This window comes from Macaca fascicularis, chromosome 15, assembly GCF_037993035.2.
Source record: "Macaca fascicularis isolate 582-1 chromosome 15, T2T-MFA8v1.1".
NCBI lineage: Eukaryota > Metazoa > Chordata > Mammalia > Primates > Cercopithecidae > Macaca > Macaca fascicularis.
This window is the reverse complement of record NC_088389.1, coordinates 123,726,853-123,745,114: the sequence shown is the minus strand read 5'-3', so window position 1 is coordinate 123,745,114 and position 18,262 is coordinate 123,726,853. Positions and strand designations below refer to the sequence as shown.

Genomic DNA, 18,262 nt, shown 5'->3' with positions numbered 1-18,262 from the left:
TGGAACCCGTAGGAGGCAACAGAGGCGAGGAGGAGGAAAAGAAAGACTACAGCACACTGACATGTGGAAAGCCAGGCGGGAGGGTCCCAGTGAGGAGAGGAGGAGTATGATGAGGCGGAAAACCAGCCACAAGATCAGCTCTCACGGGCATCCATGGTCTTGACAAAAGCAATCTTATGACAATGAGATTCAAGGGAAGGAAGTTAAGTGTTGGGGATGTGACAGGAGCTACCACAAGATGGTAGTCAGAAGAATATGGGGCAGATCTGTTCATATTTACAAACTGAGGGCCAAGAACCAAGAGAGAGGGAGATATTATACAGAAGTTCCACCAGATATGTTCAATGACAAAGGTTCAAGAAGGCCAGGAATACTCCAGTGTCAGGCTAGAAAAGAAATAAAAACGGGAAAATAAATGTGTAGATGAGGAAAGAGAAGTTGAGGAGGACCACGCCTGAAGGTGTCAATATTCTGGCAGAAAGAACCTGCTAAGAGAAAGCAGTGTGAAACTGAGCAGAGGCCCAGGAGAGAGTGACGAATGCTCACAGTCACTGGGAAGGAGAATAGAATGATACTGCCCACATGGAGGGGCTGCCTACAGTCAGACACCAGCATTTTTCAGATCAGTTTTACTGAAATATTTCGCATGGAATAAAATCCCATCAATTTTAGCATATAATTCAGTGAGTTACAACACACGCCTCCAATAGTGTAACTACTATCACAATCAAGAAAACATCACATTCCCATCACCCCAGAGTCCCACTGTGTCCGTTTCCCACCACAGTCCCAGACAACCACAAGTCCACCTTCTATCACTATCATTATTGTTTTGCCTTTTCTAGAGTTTTATATAAATGGGATCAGATTTCCTTTGGGTTTGACTCTTTGCTTAAGACAATACTTTGAGATGCAAACTTATTGCAAAGATAAGTAGTATATTTGTAAATCATGCATCTAATAATAGACTTGCATCTGGAATATATTAAAAATCATTAGAATGCAGGCCAGGTGCGGTGGCTCACGCCTGTAATCCCAGCACTTTGGGAGGCCGAGGTGGGTGGATCACTTGAGGTCAGGAGTTCAAGACCAGCCTGGCCAACACGGTGAAACTTTGTTTCTACCAAAAATACAAAAATTAGCTGGGCATGGTGGTGCATGCCTGTAGTCCCAGTTGCTCAGGAGGCTGAGGCAGGAGAATTGCTTGAACCTAGAAAGCGGAGGTTGCAGTAAGCTAAGATCATGCCACTGCATTGCAGACAAAGCGAGGCTCTGTCTCAAAAAACAAAAACAAAAACCCTTAGAACTCAATGATGAAAAGACAAATAACCCAATTTTAAAATGAGCAAAGGATTTGAAGAGGCATTTATCCAAAGAAGGTCTAAAAATGACGCATAAGCACAGCAAAAGATATTCAACATCATCAGTCGTCAAAGAAATGCAAATCAAAACAAAAATGGGAAACCTCATTAAGCTCACTAAGATGGAGAAAATAAAAAAACAGACAATAACGAGCATTGGTAAGGATGTGGAGAAATCAGAACCTTTACACGTTGCTGGGGGGAATGTAAACTGTGCAGCTGCTGTGGCAACAGTTTGATGGTCCTCAAAAAGCTAAACATAGGTCAATCACAGTGGCTCATGCCTGTAATCCCAGCACTTTGGGAAGCCAAGGCAGGCGGATCACTTGAGGTCTGGAGTTTGAGACCAGCCTGGCCAACATGGTGAAACCCCATCTCTACTAAAAATACAAAAATTAGCCGGGTGTGCTGGCACACACCTGTCATTCCAGCTACTCAGGAGGTTAAGGCAAGCGAATCACTTGAGCCTGGGAGGCAGAGGTTGCAGACAGCCAAAATCATGCCACAGGTCTGGGCAAAGGAGTGAGACTCTAAAAAAGTCTCAAAAAAAAAAAAAAAAAAAGAAAAGAAAAAGAAAGAAAGAAAGAAAAGAAAAAGGAAGAAAAAAAAAATCTAAGCACAGACCTACTACATGACCCAGCAATTCTACTCCCAGCCATATACCCATGGAAAATGAAAACATCCACACAAAACTTACACACAAATGTTCATAACAACATTATTTATAATTGTCAAAAGGTAGAAATAACCCAAGTGTCCACCAACTGATGAAAAGAGCAATAAAAATGTCATATATTCACACAATGGGATATCATTCAGTCATTAAAAAAAAAAAAATGCAGTAGGCTGGGTGCGGGGCTCATGCCTGTAATCCCAGCACTATGGGAGGCTGAAGTGGGAGGATGCTTGAGGCCAGGAGTTCGAGACCAGCCTGGGCAACATGGTGAAATCCTGTCTCTTAAAAAAAATTAAAACATTAGCCCAGTGTGGTGGTACGTGACTACAGTCCTAGCTACTAAGGAGGCTGAGGCAGGAGGATTGCTTGGGCCCAGAAGTTCAAAGTTACAGTGAGCTATGATTGCGCCACTGACTGCACTCCAGCCTAGGAGACAGTTTCTTTTTTCTTTTTTTTTTTTTTTAAAAAAAAAAAGGAATAAAGTATAGATACATGTTACAACATGGAAGAACCGTGAAAGCACTATACTCAGTGAAAGAAGACAGACACAAAGACCACATGTTGTGTGGTTTTATGTGGTGGCGGGGGCCTGTAGTCCCAGCTATTCAGGAGGCTAAGGCAGAAGAATGGTGTGAACCCAGGAGGCGGAGCTTGCAGTGAGCCGAGATTGCACCACTGCACTCCAGCCTGGGCAACAGAGTGAGACTCCGACTCAAAAAAATAATAATAATAAATAAATGTCCAGAATAGGCAAATCCGTAGAGACAGAAATCATATTAGTGGTTGGCCAAGGGGTTGCAGACGGAAAGAAGTGGAAAGTGACTGCCAATGCAGACATGGCTTCTTTTTGGGGTGACAGGGGCTAGAGTCTCAAAGACACAGCAAGAGGGTCAGGAAGAGAAGTTGACCCTGGACAAGGGCTGTGAGCAAGAGATATAAGAAACCAAGATGCTGGACATAGCTGGGACTGTTGCTAGCAAGCCCTCTGCTTCTTTTTATTTTTTGTTGAGACAGGGTCTTACTCTGTCACACAAGCTGGAGCACAGTGGCACAGATCAAGGCTCACTGCAGCCTCGATATCCCAGGCTCAAGCAATCCTTCCACTTCAGCCTGTCAAGTAGCTGGGACTACAGGGGCATGCCACCACACTCAGCTAGTTTTTTTTATTTTTTATAGAGATAGGGTCTCACTATGTTGCCCTGGTCTCAAACTCCTGAGCTCAAGTGATCCTCCCACCTTGGCCTCCCAAAGTGTTAGGATTACAGGCATGAGCCACCATACCCAGCTCAAGCCCTGTTTCTGACTAAGAATGTCTTGGAAGGAACTTGCCTGGCACGAAATCTGGTGCCAGATTTGGCTGGGCAGGGGGTGGTGGCAGTTCCCAGGCAAAATGTCTTGAGGGTGATATTCTCTAGGTTGAGGAGCCCTCGGTGTACAGTTAGAGTGCAACAACAGTGTCTGATCTGCCATGAGTGGAGGGGGAGACATGGGACTAGGACTAGGACACGGCACTAATTCACACGTGTCACCATGGCATTCAGAGGAAGGTGAATATGCTAAGCAGAAAGTGATGGAGAAAGCCTGGTTAGAAACAGGGCTGACATTATGAACTCACAGGGTAGGAAATAAGCTAGAAAATGTTTACACTCTCATTTTTAAGACTGACATTATGCTGCTTATTTAAAATAAAACTAGAGCATTCTAGTTCTAAGCACAGTTAGCAGGCTGGGCGCAGTGGCTCATGCCTGTAATCCCAGCACTTTCGCAGGCCGAGGCGGGTAGATCACCTGAGGTCAGGAGTTCGAGACCAGCCTGGCCAACATGGTGAAACCCTGTCTCCACTAAAAATACAAAAATTAGCCCGGTGTGGTGGTGCATGCCTGTAGTCCCAGCTACCTGGGAGGCTGAGGCAGGAGAATCTCTTGAACCCAGGAGGCAGAGGTTACAGTGAGCCAAGATCGCACCACTGCACTCCAGCCTGGGTGACAGAGCAAGACTCCATCTCAGAATAATAGTAATAATAATAAAGCACAGTTAGCAAAGACACTATTACTGAGCTTCTCTTTGCTTGCTCTATTCCAGGTCTCTCTCCCAGAGATACCGTAAGTGCCAGCACTACCAACACAGTATCTTTCAGATCCCATTCAGACTGTGTCTGTCTTTCCCTTGCTGGCCTCTGTTCCTGCTCCTGCTGGCAGGGTCGTCCATTCCAGGTCAATCAGGAAGAATTCTGCTTAGCAGTCCCACTCACTCCACGGGAGGAGCCAAACTAAAAGCAATCCTGCAACAAGGAAGGAGCACAAACCTCCCACAACGTACATCCCTTTCTTCCCAGCAATATGACAGGAGACCTATTCCTAATCTGTGAAAAAAAGACAGAAGCTGGGTGTGGTGGTGCGCACCTGTAGTCCCAGCTACTTGGGAGGCTGAGGCAGGAGAAGGAGAATCAATTGAGCCCAGGAGTTTGCATCTGTACTGCACATGATCACACCTGTGAACAGCCACTGCACTCCAGCCTGAGCAACAGAGCAAGACCCTGTCTCTTAAAAAAAAAAAAAAAAGAAAAGAAAGAGAGAGACAGAAAAACTATTCTTGAGCCCCAAGAGATTCCAGCAGATTCCTCAGAATTCTAAGCTTTCCAGTTTTATTTTAAAACAAACAGGGAACAGAGAAGGAGACTGACTGGAAGATATAAACAAGCAGAAATTCTTTTGAGTTCAGTTTGTATTTTAACTTATTTCATTTAACAACTACACATGTAAATTAAAAGGAGCAAAGAACAAATTTCTTATCAAATGCAGGTTTTCAAGACTTAAAGCTTAAAATCCAGTACAATGAATCTGTATACATTAACCATTAAAAACATTTAGCTAATGTCACACACATGATGCATCACATGCATGATGATGGATGGTGACAATGATGACCACCACTAGCAAGATAGACATTTTTATTACACTTCGAAGGATCAAATATCAATCTGTTTAAAGTGGTTATCTCTGAGAAGTGGGATTATAAGTACCTTTCATTTTCACATGACATATTTCTGTACTGATTAAATTTTTCTAATTATTTTTATAATAAAAAAGAGAATTTTAAAAAAGGTAACGTAGGCTTCTAGTTAAGACAGTAAAAATGCAATAGACATATGAAGACTACAAAGATTAATAAAATCAGAGGGTTCAGTCAAACTACCTCATCTTGTCTGTCTCTCCTTTTTCCCCAATATTTAGACTATGTTTAGAAAAAAAAAAAAAAAAAGAAACAGAAGAATGTTTTAATCTACTTACCTTCCAGGCCCCTAACATTATATTTTCTAAAGCTAAATAAGTACTTAGATTTTAGGAAGTTTTTCTTAGCTCTTACTAAACTATTATATAATGACTTATTAAGAAAAAAAATATGAAGTGAACTTCAATTAACACTAACATGTAAGGAGAAATTCCTTCTTTAGAGGGTTCATAGAATCAGAACCACCCCCTCCCGCTATGACAATATAGGTGAAAGTCAGAAATAAACAAAGTCCATCTTTCTATTTATTTACAGTTTATAACCAACTTAATTTTTTACAAAAAGATTTCAGAAAGATCAAGTCATCTGATCACCAACCTAGCTCCAGCAAGGTTACATGGTATACGTCACACACAATGAAGCCTCAAAGTGCCTGAAATGCTAGAGCTCTTCTCAAATGGAAGCTGGCTCCAGACACTGCATGAGACCTACCAGCACCTCTCGCCCTAGTCCGGACACAGGCACCAGGCACAGCGGTCACTAGGACCACAGGCTGAGCAGCAGCTGCAACAGCCACCCAAGTGTCCATCCGGGAAACCCAAGAAAAAGGACTGTTCAGTTCCTCTCTGTCTCGAAGGGCCCTGATCTACTACTAGACTGGTTCACTGTGGGGTCTGCTGTGCGTTCCAACCCTGGAGATGACATGGTCCCTGTGATGAGAAGGCCAGACTGACAGCCCTACCATTGTTGCTCCTGGAGATCCTGATGCTACCCTCCTCACTACTCTCTCAGAGCCAGACCCAACTGCTGGCCCTAAAGGACATGTTTTAAAAGCAACACTCAATGACTTCTGGTTGAGGACAATAAGACATAAAAAATATAGTTAAAGATACCCCTGGGTAAAATTTAAGGTGAATGGCCGGGCGCGGTGGCTCACGCCTATAATCTTAGTACTTTGGGAGGCTAAGGCAGGCGGACTGCCTGAGCTCAGGGGTTTGAGACCAGCCCAGGCAACAAGGGGAAACCCCATCTCTACTAAAATACAAAAAATTAGCCGTGCGTGGCAGCAGCGTGTACCTGTAGTCCCAGCTACTCGGGAGGCTGAGGCAGGAGAACTGCTTGAACCCAAGAGGCAGAGGCTGCAGTGAGCCGAGATTGCGCCACTGCACTCCAACCTGGGCAAGGGAGCAAAACTCCGTCTCCAAAAAGAAAAAAATGGAGGTGAATCTAAAAGTTTTCTTGATATGGCCTGATAGATTGCCCCCGGTATACGGGTGGCTCAGGGAAAGATAAAGCTGGCAAAAGATTACCAAAAATAAGTGAATCAGAGTGGTAAGATGATAAATACACAAAGACATTTAAATCAAAAGGAAGAAATGCCAGGGCTAGGAATGAGAGGGAGCTCCTAAGATGATGCAGAAGAAAGCAAGCGTACTTTAGGGGAAGCTCCGAGAGAGGATCATACAGAGAAGACGGCGTTCCATGGATGACAGTGCAGCCTGGCCCAGGGCCCAGCCTGGCCCTAGGACAACCAGATGATGGGGTCAGAAAGGGCTGGAGGAGGACAAGTACTTCTAGGGGAGGCTCACCACACAGAGATGGGGTCTTTCAAAAAGACTGGGAACTGCAGAGTAGACAGAGTAAAACGGACTAAACCTAACTAGAAAGTAGAACTGCTGGTAGTGAAGTCTCAGGAAAGGGTAAACCCACATAAAATCTGCAAGCTGGGGTGTCCCAGACAAGGAGGCAGAAGGAGCTCAAAGGGCTCAGTGGTTGGGGATACTTGGCAATCACAAACAACTGGCAGGGATGGAAACTCAAAATATATGAAATTGAATATGAAGTTCAGGAACACAAAAACCATCAAAATGAATACAATGACCTGACACTAAACAGGTCCAACTTAAATGTTATTATATCCAAATACGAGGTCAATAGAATGTAGAACACCCAAGTGACAAAAAGCCTTCTATAAAGTGTTCTAAAAAACCCAAGATTCAAGAAAACCAGAGGCAACAAGAAATTATGTTTTTAAAAAAATAAATCCAGCAAACATCTATAAAACATACTAAAAAATTAAAACAACAAAATGCCCACCCAAGATAAAAAATTCCCGTACCCAGTTAGGACACAAAATCATACAATTTTTAAAACCCCAAAAAGCACATTTTGAAAAACTGCTCACCTAGCAGGTGTCTACAGCCAGGGGACCCTGCCCAGGATGGACTGCCATAGCCACAGGCACCCTCTGATGAGTACAGGCCACACCAGCTATGCAGGGCACCCACAGGCTCGCTAAACCTTATGACCAGGCAGACTGAATGGCCGACCACTCCCAGGGCACAGGAGGAGGTAGGCATGGGGGCACCACCTGAAGGGACACAGAGGCTGGGCTTGGGACTGGAGCCCATGCTCTGTGGGCTCAGCTGTCTGGGTACCAGGCTGCCTGACACCTTCCATTTCTCTCATGCAACACTGCCAGCCACACCAAAACCATCAAAGGAGCACAGCAGCCCAGAGCAACACAAGCAGTGGGAGCCTCTTCGAAAGACCAATATGCATCCAACCCACTTTTCATTACTGTAAATACAATCCCGAATCTTCCTAATTATAACAGAGTCCAAAAACACATTGAAAGGATATTCAATGTATTTTCCTTATTAAAGATATGACCCTTTGAAGAAATACTGCCATTGGAAAAAGTTTAAATGAGCACGGAAATGAGATGCACTCCTGGAATGCCTTCCCCATTGTTTGGGAGGGAGTGTACATTCCAGGAGTGTATCTCAACTCTTTCTGGTATATAAAAGATTCTCTTACGTTTCCAATCAAACAGAGTAACTTACTTACAGCAAAGTAAGGTAAACGCAGCCTCAGGCTTGGGTGCCTGTGCAGCCCTGGGGTTTTACCCATCCTGGCCCAGCCCGCTCTGTATCATCTGCTGCCAGGCTCCCTGCTCTGCAGGACCTGGGCCTGGGTGGAGACAGAGGTCACACTCCAGCCCAGCCTCTAGGCATCTCCAGGACTACAGTGAGGAATCTCAACAGCCAGGTCTCCCGAGGAATAGGGAGTAACACATAACTCTCGTTTTCTTACTCTCATTATAGAACTGACCACATCTTAGACACTCCCTGACCCCTGACACCATCCTACAATTTTACAAGTTACATGAAATGGCCCAACTGTCCTGAACATAAATGAAATATTCTTTGCAACTAAACCTAAGAAATTCGACGCCCACCTTGGTAGCAGCTCTTAAGGTTACCACTGACGTATGAAAAAGTCACCTTACGTCCTATTTCCTACTGCCTTCTACCAATTTTAGGTTCTAAGTATGTCTAACATTGCAGTCATAATCTAGTAATAAGCACGATCTACTACTAACTAATAAAGCAGGACAAAACAGAATGTGGCTTCCGTCCTAGCTTTCCTCTTTGCAGATATTACCCAACGATTTAACAGTTGTTCTTCCCTGTGCTTCTGAGCCCCCAGAGCCCCAAAGCAGACGTGCTATTCTTTCAGCACACCCCAGGGCTGTGGACAGTCAAGGAGGACTTCACAATTTCTAACTGATGTAGCTGGTTCAACGACAGTCGGAGAGTTAAAAATTCACAGTGAATGAATGAATGCATGTAGTGAAATTTGTAAAGACACATGTTTAAAATATGAGTCTAAGAATGCTACTTATAAACAAAACAAATAAAAATTCATAGTGCTACCAACATACTGAAGATTTGGAATCACACAAATTATCGACTACTAATGACTTCCAATCCATGGTATTTTGTGATTTTCATCAGATGGTAAAAAGAGAAATTTTCTCATGATTTTTATTGGTTCCCTTTCTAACACAGTATACTGGAAAAACAGCTGTTAAAGACACGTGATTTTGCATCCTCAAGCTTAAGCTTTCTTGGTCCATCCCTTTTATCATATTATATTTGTACTATTTCGCCAAAGCCAAATTTATTATTGTTCACAGAGGGTTGGTGTTCTATGAAGTTAATATCTAATCAATTCAAAGCACCTTTTAAAATGCAGTACCATAATATTAAACCCCTCATCATTTCAACACAATACAAAAACACAAAGAATATTTCAGAAAGTAAAACTCAGAATATTATGGAGATATGTAACAACTATCCAAATTTTCGAAAGATGCAATTGGTTTTATAACTGGGAAAAAAGAAAGAGACTACACAGCAGGTGGGATACATACAATTCTGCAGCACATCCATCAGTCACGCTCATGGGGAGAAAACCACATCCAATTTCCCTTATGTACATTAAAATTACTGAAATGGTGCTGCATACAAAATGTGAATGAACGGTCAAAACATTAAAGTGGGCCAGGTGCGGTGGCTCACACCTGTAATCCCAGCACTTTGGGAGACCGAGGTGGGTGGATCACCTGAGGTCAGGAGTTTGAGACCAGTATGGCCAACACGGTGAAAACCCCTCTATTAAAATACAAAAATTAGCCGGCATGGCAGCAGGCGCCTGTAATCCCAGCTACTTGGAAGGCTGAGGCAGAAGAATTGCTTGAACCGGGGAGGCAGAGGTTGCAGTGAGCCAAGATCTCACCCTGACTCCATCCTGGGTGACAGAGCAAGACTCTGTCTCAAAAAAAAAATTTAAAGTGGCTAACAAATGCAGTTTCTGAACTTATCTCAAAATCAGGTGCGCTTGCATTTCAGGTTTGACTTTAAAATCCTACAACTTATCAAGTCATCTGAAAAATAATTTAGGATTTCTTCTCCAATATGCCATAAAAGTACTCAGTTAATATCAAAATGCATCCATAAAGCTTGACTGGATCCTGATTAAAAAAAAAAAACTATAAATGACTCTGAAAAAATCTGAATATGAACTTAATATTCAATGATAATAGACACTGCACTCCAGCACAGGTGACAGAACAAGACCTTGTCTCAAAAAAAAAAAAAAAAAATGATATTGGAGAATTATTATTAATTTAGTTGATGTCATAAGACTAATAGGATAAAGTAACAAAATGTCCTTATTTTTAGGAAGTGATGGAGCAAGCTGAAGTGGTAGAGCAAGCTGACATTTCCATGGGTAAAGTGTTACATCTGCAACTTACTTCCAAAGAGTTTTTGTTAAACAAAACACAGACATATACTTTATGGCAAAATGTTTATAATTGTCAGACTAAGATGGTGGATATATGGATACACATTCTCTATTCTTTCCACATTTTCATACTTAAAGATTTTCTTCACAAAATTTAGGAAAAATATACATGTAATGATGTTATTCACCTGGCAATAAATTGAGCTGGTTTTCCAATAATTCTTCAAACAGCTCTTCACTTCTAACCCTGTGACATATGAAGCAGGGCTAGTTTAACTTAGACATACACATATAGCCAGAGACCTTGGGAGTATCTCACTCCTGCTCTTCAAAACAAAATAAATCTTGTAGGAAACAAGCCTTCATTTGTGTCTCACTTATAAAAGCATAATGCTTAACAGAGCTACTGAGCACAGGTGCAGTGCTCTGAAGTTCAGCTGATGACACGCTGCATTTCCCCAATCCGCGTTTCAGTCATGGCATCACCAGGAGCTTAGGGTCCAGATGACAGATCACATCACTTCATTCATGAAAACATACAGGAGGGATTCTATGGCCAGAAATGTAATTTCTAACAAGAGGAGAAAAACTAATTTTTGAACAAGAAGTTGAAAACAGTCCATATCAAACCCTGTTAGGGTGAAAAGGAGAACATTTTATAGCATGCCAGAGATGAAAAAGAAAAAGAGTTTGAAATAGCAAGGAACAAAATGAGAGGAGGAAAGAATTCTACTTAAGCTTTTGGGTATGACCAAAGTTAAAGGTAAATTAAAATGTAGAAGAAAAACTCCCATTTGAAACTAGCCACCAGTTAAAATTGTTTATGGAGGGAGGGTAATTACAACAACATTCAGAATTTTACAGCCCTTCAGAAAACACCCAATTTAACCGCCACCCTTTACTATAAGGAAGCAGTCCCAGGGCGGGAAGCAGATACAAAGTCTAGGTCCCCATCTTCCCATTTGCCCAAGTCAAGAAAGGCATTTGAACCTGACAAATGATCATTGCAATCACAAGAGTCACTAACAAGTCCAAGCTGAAGTTTTCCAGTGCCTCGTGCCAATCTCACTCATTACTCCTATGCTCACATCAAACACAGACACCTTCCACTGTAGAAAATCAGAGTTAAGTGCCTCCCTCTCTGATGTCTGTTACTATCACAAACAGGAAGGGAATCAAAAGAGAGAAAAATAATATTAAGTTTTAATAAAACAGTACAAATGGATCATTTATCTAATGAATTTGAGTCTCCCCCATCATCCAAAAGCTTTAGATTATTTTATAATTGTAGAAAATTAGTTACAAAACTTATCAACTATGCTACCTAGAGAAAAAATTAAAATTTTTAAGTAAGAAAATTAATATATAAAACATCAGCTCAAAGATTTCCTTCTATCTAGGTACAAGGCACAAAGAATTCCTTAAGGGAAATTTTCAAGGGCATTTATACATTTACCTAACATATAGGTGTTGAGAACAAAGGATGGTAGCATTGTTGCTTGCTTTTTAAGGCAATGCATATCCTGAAATCATGGCAAAACATGATATTGCTAACTTTGTAGCACCACCAATAAAGGGCCTAACATGTTATTAAAGTAATAGCAGGCCGGGCACAGTGGCTCACGCCAGTAATCCCAGCACTTTGGGAGGCCGACGCGGGCGGATCACGAGGTCAGGAGATCGAGACCATCCTGGCGAACACGGTGAAACCCTGTCTCTACTAAAAATACAAAATATTAGCCAGCCGTGGTGGTGGGCGCCTGTAGTCCCAGCTACTCGGGAGGCTGAGGCAGGAGAATGGCATGAACCCGGGAGGCGGAGCTTGCAGTGAGCCGAGATCGCGCCACTGCACTCCAGCCTGGGCGACAAAGCACGACTCCATCTCAAAAATAAAAATTAAAAAAAAAAAACCCGTAATAGCAAACTCACAGTTGATTATTACAAATGCTAGACAAATAAAGTGAAATTTGTACCTTTAGTGAGGCTAGTGGATGTTCTGGACCAAGTAAACTCCAATGAAAGGAAGCCAGATCTTCATCAGGCAGAATGTGATTTCCTGGAATATAAACATGGATAACATAAAAGCAATCATCTTAAGTAACACAGGAAAACATTTAAAAGCACTGCATCTCTAGTAGAAAACTTTCAAACAGAAACTGAGAACAACTCTTCATCTCTTAACGTAAAGCAACATACAGCAGGCAGAATCCTTGCGGCTGCCTCAAGAATGACGGGAATTTCTAGTGGAGTCCCAGCAGCATCCAACCTAAGAACGGCATAAAACTGAAGCAACCTCACAGCACAGTATTAAAAATAAACACCAGTTTGCAAAAGGTCAGTCTGACAATGTCAGGCTATCAAACACCAATTAGATTCAAGTTTTCATTTGTTCATGAAATGGCTGTGGTTCAAGCTTTCATCTGTTCATGAAATAGCTATGGTTCAAAATTACATAAAAACACCAAATGTGAAACCTGCACAATTATAAAATCTTTCTTAGCAAGATTAAATGACAATGACTGCTGATTGTAACATGAATCAACACCCTTCTCCCATAATTTCCATCACCACCCACAAACATATGTGAAAAGGCCCATCCTCCAATAATACTCATGAGGCCATTAAGCTGCTCATCCTATCACCAGTGCTGTCACAGTCTACAAACAAAACTGTATTCAATGGAGAAACTGTATTTGCGGGGAATACTCTACTTTCACAATCATGTTCGTATGCCTGGTACACCTGATCTTTAGTAGGTTAGCTATCTCACTGAAATCTCCAAGCAGTAATTTCCTAAACAGCCGTGATTTTTATAACATGACTTAATCACCTCCACATTATGATAGCAGATTCATTAATTTGCTACTAACAGAAGGCAAAACAAAGTAAGACCATTCGGAATATTGCTACATTATAATATAGGTTGAGCATCCGTAGTCCAAAAATCCAAAATGATGCAAAATTTGAAACTTTTTCAACATCAACATGATGCCACAAGTGGAAAATTCCACACCTCTGCTCATAAGATGGCACGCAGTCAAAAGGCAGTCAAAACTTTGTTTCCTGCACAAAATTATTTAAAATGTTTTATAAAATCACCTTTAGGCTATGTGTATAAGGTATATATGAAACATAAATGACTTTCATGCTTAGACTTGAGTCCCATCTCTAAGATACTTCATTAGGCATATGCAAATACTTCAAAATACTTCTGGTCCTAAGCATTTCAGATAAGGGACACTCCACCTGTATTCCAAACACACAAACACACAATCCAGAGGTACTGAACTCCCGTGACGTCCAAATGAGCAAATCTGAACCGTAACTGCCCAGGTTTGCTGTGTTTGATATTGTTTTCCTCTGTTAAGGGATTGCATAGAATTTCACAGTGAAGAATGAAGTGTCTGGCCAGGCGCGGTGGCTCACGCCTGTAATCCCAGCACTTTGGGAGGCTGACACGGGCGGATCACGAGGTCAGGAGATCGAGACCATCCTGGCGAACACGGTGAAACCCCGTCTCTACTAAAAAATACAAAAAATTAGCCGGGCGTGGTGGCGGGCGCCTGTAGTCCCAGCTACTCGGGAGGCTGAGGCAGGAGAATGGGGGGAACCCGGGAGGCAGAGCTTGCAGTGAGCCGAGATCGCCCCACTGCACTCCAGCCCGGGCGACAGAGCGAGACTCCATCTCAAAAAAAAAAAAAAAAGAAGAATGACATGTCTGAAATTTCGGAAGCTTCAATTTGAAATAATATTAAAGCAACTCGAACATTAGTAACAGTCTCTGTGAAAAATTGGGTGAAATACTTAAGTGAATATTCCAACATTCCTAAAACAAAATACTTTATAGAGCTATACTTTCCATTACAGAAGGGAAAAGAAAAATAAGCTTTCTCATTTGAGCACAGTGAAACTTTTCCAGCCTGGCCAACATGGTGAGAATTAGCCAGGTGTGGTGGCACACACCTGTAATCCCAGCTACTCGGGAGGCTGAGGCATGAGAATCACTTGAACCTGGGAGACAGAGGTTGCAGTGAGCCAAGATCACACCACTGCACTCCAGCCTGGGCAACAGAGAGAGACTCCATCTCAAAAAACAACAACGACAACAAAAACTCAGGAGCTTACCTATAACTTCACTAAACTTTTTGAAGAGATTCCAAGCCCTAAATTAAATTGACAACATATTGCAACTGATTTTGTTTTTCATTTATTTCAAAACTTCACAGACTAACAAGCTAGAAACGTATCAGTTGGTATTATTTTCCAAATACTATATTCAATGTTTCTTAAACAAGATAAACAGTATTCTTCCATTTATCAAATGAGCTAAGGCATCCATATTCTAAGAGCATGTGATTTTCACATTCAAAGTCAATTAATATGCCAAGTTATTTTGCATAGCATTTAAGCAAATATGGAACTTTCCATATAATGTGACACTGCCATACTCACTTTTAACATCAGAGGAAATATCCTTTTATATTTTAATATTTGAAAATATATTTAAAAGATTAGTTTTAATCCCCAAATCCCCAAAGGCACAAGAGTTCCCTTACTAAGCACTGTATTTGAGATTAGATTCAAACAAACACAACTTGTGAAATCACAATTTTGTTGACTGACTGATATAGTAAAACATGAAATGCTTTCACAAGATAATATATAAAAAATTGTGTGGCCAGGCGCGGTGGCTCATGCCTGTAATCCCAGCACTTTGGGAGGCTCAGGCAGGTGGATCAACCTGAGCTCAGGAGTTGGAGACCAGCCTGGCCAACATGGTGAAACCCTGTCTCAACCAAAAACACACACCAAAAAAACAAGCTGGACGTGGTGGCATGCACCTTTAGTCCCAACTACTTGGGAAGTTGAGATGGAAGGATCGCTTGAGCCTGGGAGGCGGAGGTTGCAGTGAGCCGAGATTGCACCACTGCACTCCACTCTAGGCAACAGAGTGAAAACCTGTCTCAAAAAAAAAAATGCTGGGTGCGGTGGCTCACACCTGTAATCCCAGCAAAGACAGAGGTGGGTGGATTGCTTGAGCTCAGGAGTTCAAGACCAGCCCGGTCAACATGGTGAAACCCTGTCTCTACTAAAAATACAAAAATTAAACAGGTGTGGTGGCGGGCGCCTGTAATCCCAGTTTTCGGGAGCCTGAGGCATGAGAACTGCTTGAACCATGGAGGCGGAGGTTGCAGTGAGCCAAGATCACACTATTGTACTCCAGCCTGGGCAACAAAGTGAGACTCCATTAAAACAAACAAACAAAAAAATTGTCCAAAGATATCTTAAAGATGAAAACTTGAACAGCACAGCCTCTGCAGCCCATGGGCTGGCAGTTTGCTGATCTTTTAAAGTTTCTTTCCTACCCAGTCCCCATTTTCTGATGAGGTTTCTAGGAGGTCTGTTAGGTATATATCCTACGGCTTATTGGCTTAAAATGTACTCTCATTTGAGACCAACTCGGAGAAAGAGAAATCAACAGCGCAACTGTTTTGATACTGAATATTGATTGGCAAGTGTCTTTTTGAAATAAAGAACCAGTCCCTCCAAAAAAGTAAAAATAAACTGTGACTCCTTCACTACAATTTCTAGTTGTGTAAAACTGTTTTGGAGTGTTTATAAAAATCTTTCTGACAACTAGGCATTTCTAAAACTAATCCACAATGTAATCCCCTCTTGAACAGGACTGGATTGGACGGCTAGCCTCTACAGAATATATACTGCAAGGGAGCACAGTAACTGGGCACTGGACACCACGCAGCTTCCCAAACTGGCCTTGTGTGTCCGAAACAGCCCCAAATCCCATCCGATTCGTGGATTGTAATCACAGGAGTGCCTCCCTCCAAAACATGTTTACTTATAGTTGGACACGATTCTTATCAACTCTAAGCAAACTAGAGCTGGATATTAAAGTAGGGTGAGACAAGCACAATGAAAGCATAAGAAAGGGTAGCTGACAAAAGAGCAAAGAAAGAAAACACACAATGCAAATATAAAGGGACAGATAAATATATTACCTCTTGGGAAATTTTTTCTTTTTTTTTTTTGGAGACAAAGTCTCACTCTGTCGCCCAGGCTGGAGTGCAGTGGCGCACTCTCGGCTCACTGCAACCTCTGCCTCCCTGGTTCAAGCCATTCTTGTGCCTCAGCCTCCCAAGTAGCTAGGACTACAGGTACCCACCACCATGCCCGGCTAATTTTTCTATTTTTAGTAAAGACAGGGTTTCACCATGTTGGCCAGGCTGGTCTCAAACTCCTGACCTCAGATGAGCCACCCGCCTTGGCATCCCAAAGTGCTCAGATTACAGGCATGGGGGAATTATTTTTAATTAAAGAAAATTAAAATATGTCATAGTGAAAACAACATTTCACCCTTTCTGGGTATTCAGCATAAGGAATTCCTCCAAGGAAATTTTTTAAAGACATGTACACATTTACTTAAAATGTAGGTGTTGGAAACAAGGTACGATAGCTTATTTTTGTTTCTCTTCTAAAGTAGTGAGTGTCCTGAAAATGAGGTGAAAACATCACTGTTCTAACCCCATAGCATATTTTCTTCTATTATAAACATAATTTATGTCAAAGGTTTAAATGTCTAATTTACCTAGTGACCATGTGTTGACATCTGTGATTTAGAATGTTAGTTTTCCAAAACCTTAAACAAGTTTATTCACAAAATTAATCTGAACAATTCCTGGATAGAACGATACCAATACCTCAACAAACACTTAAGAACAAAAGTAGCACATTAGCTATGCCAAAAAAAATAATACAAAGCAAGGAAGGCTAAGGAAGAGCCCACACCTTGGTTCTCTTCAATGTGAGACACACATCCAAAATATTCAAGCACAGAAATACTTAAAAGATCAATGTGCGCATCATATGGTCACTCCCTTATAAAATATTTTCACACTGCTCCACCTACCTAAGAGAGCAGCAAAAATAGGAAAACGATTTGGATTCAGGTCCAGTTGCTTGGCAACTTCATGCATCAGATATTGGCTTGTGGTGAGACTTTTCCCGTTCCGGCTCAGTTTTAGGGCATGGGCACTGAAATAGTAGGGGATGTTGCACAGTGCATAATCAGAGTCATATGCAACCAAGCCATGGAAACCATTCTCTCTGCAGAAACCAATCACTTCCTGATGGTGATCCTCAATGCTCTGTGCAACCTGGCAAACGAGAAAAAAACTTCATCAGATGTAGGGTAACACTGTAGCAACAAGCTCAATAAGCAGAAATGTTTGCACAGAAGCTGAAAAATCACATTTATGGAAACTATCCATGAAAGCCAAACAGTCAAAAAAATGCCATAATAAAGTTTGCGACACATTGCTCCACTAAGAAATTTCTGTGGGACATTGCATTTAAATCATCTCCTGTCAGTAACTTATGATCCCATCTAGACTACAAATCAATTTTCAATTCTTGTCAAGCTCAAAGATCACCCTGCTTGAAAACACACAAAGCCAGCTGACCCCATGACAGTATTTTCAAGGAAGAGACGGGGAGAAAGACACAAGAAAACAAACAGGTGGGAAAGAGGGAGACAGAAAGAAGCCACCCAGTGTCAATGAAACCAAACCATTTCTTCAAAGTAGATCAAATGCGTCAGGTGAAATCATCAGAATTTTAAAAATAAAATAAAAGTATGATCCCTCGCCTACCTGTCAACCAGTTATTATCCTCCTAAAGCCTTCCACACGTGGAGACTGTGTAAGGATGCACACGTTCACCCTCAATGTAACTGCCACGGGCTTATTCTAAGTCCCACACACTATGTCAGGACTAGGTCTACATCAACTGCCTTTTCAGTGATGAAAAATCTAAGACACCCTCTTTACTTCTGCTGAATCCCCACTGAAACATCCACACTACCTCGGATTTCCACAACACACGA

General features: G+C 41.8%; 1 protein-coding gene across 11 annotated transcripts in view; it reads right to left on the bottom strand.

The window, feature by feature from the left end:
- FAM120A (family with sequence similarity 120 member A) overlaps positions 1-18,262 on the bottom strand; it is a 114,922-nt gene that overhangs the window by 77,907 nt on the left and 18,753 nt on the right. For 10 of the 11 annotated variants that reach the window (XR_012424916.1, XR_012424914.1, XR_012424915.1 and 7 more), the window contains exons 2-3: positions 17,288-17,534; positions 12,336-12,418 (exon numbers count right to left, since the gene is read on the bottom strand). Coding sequence is in view for 6 of the 11 variants with exons in the window: in XM_005582268.5 (XP_005582325.4) it covers positions 12,336-12,418; positions 17,288-17,534 (330 nt within the window). In the remaining 5 variants the exon portion in view is untranslated. Of the gene's footprint in view, positions 1-12,335; positions 12,419-17,287; positions 17,535-18,262 lie in introns of those variants that run through there. The other variant, XM_074017893.1, reaches the window with a different exon arrangement.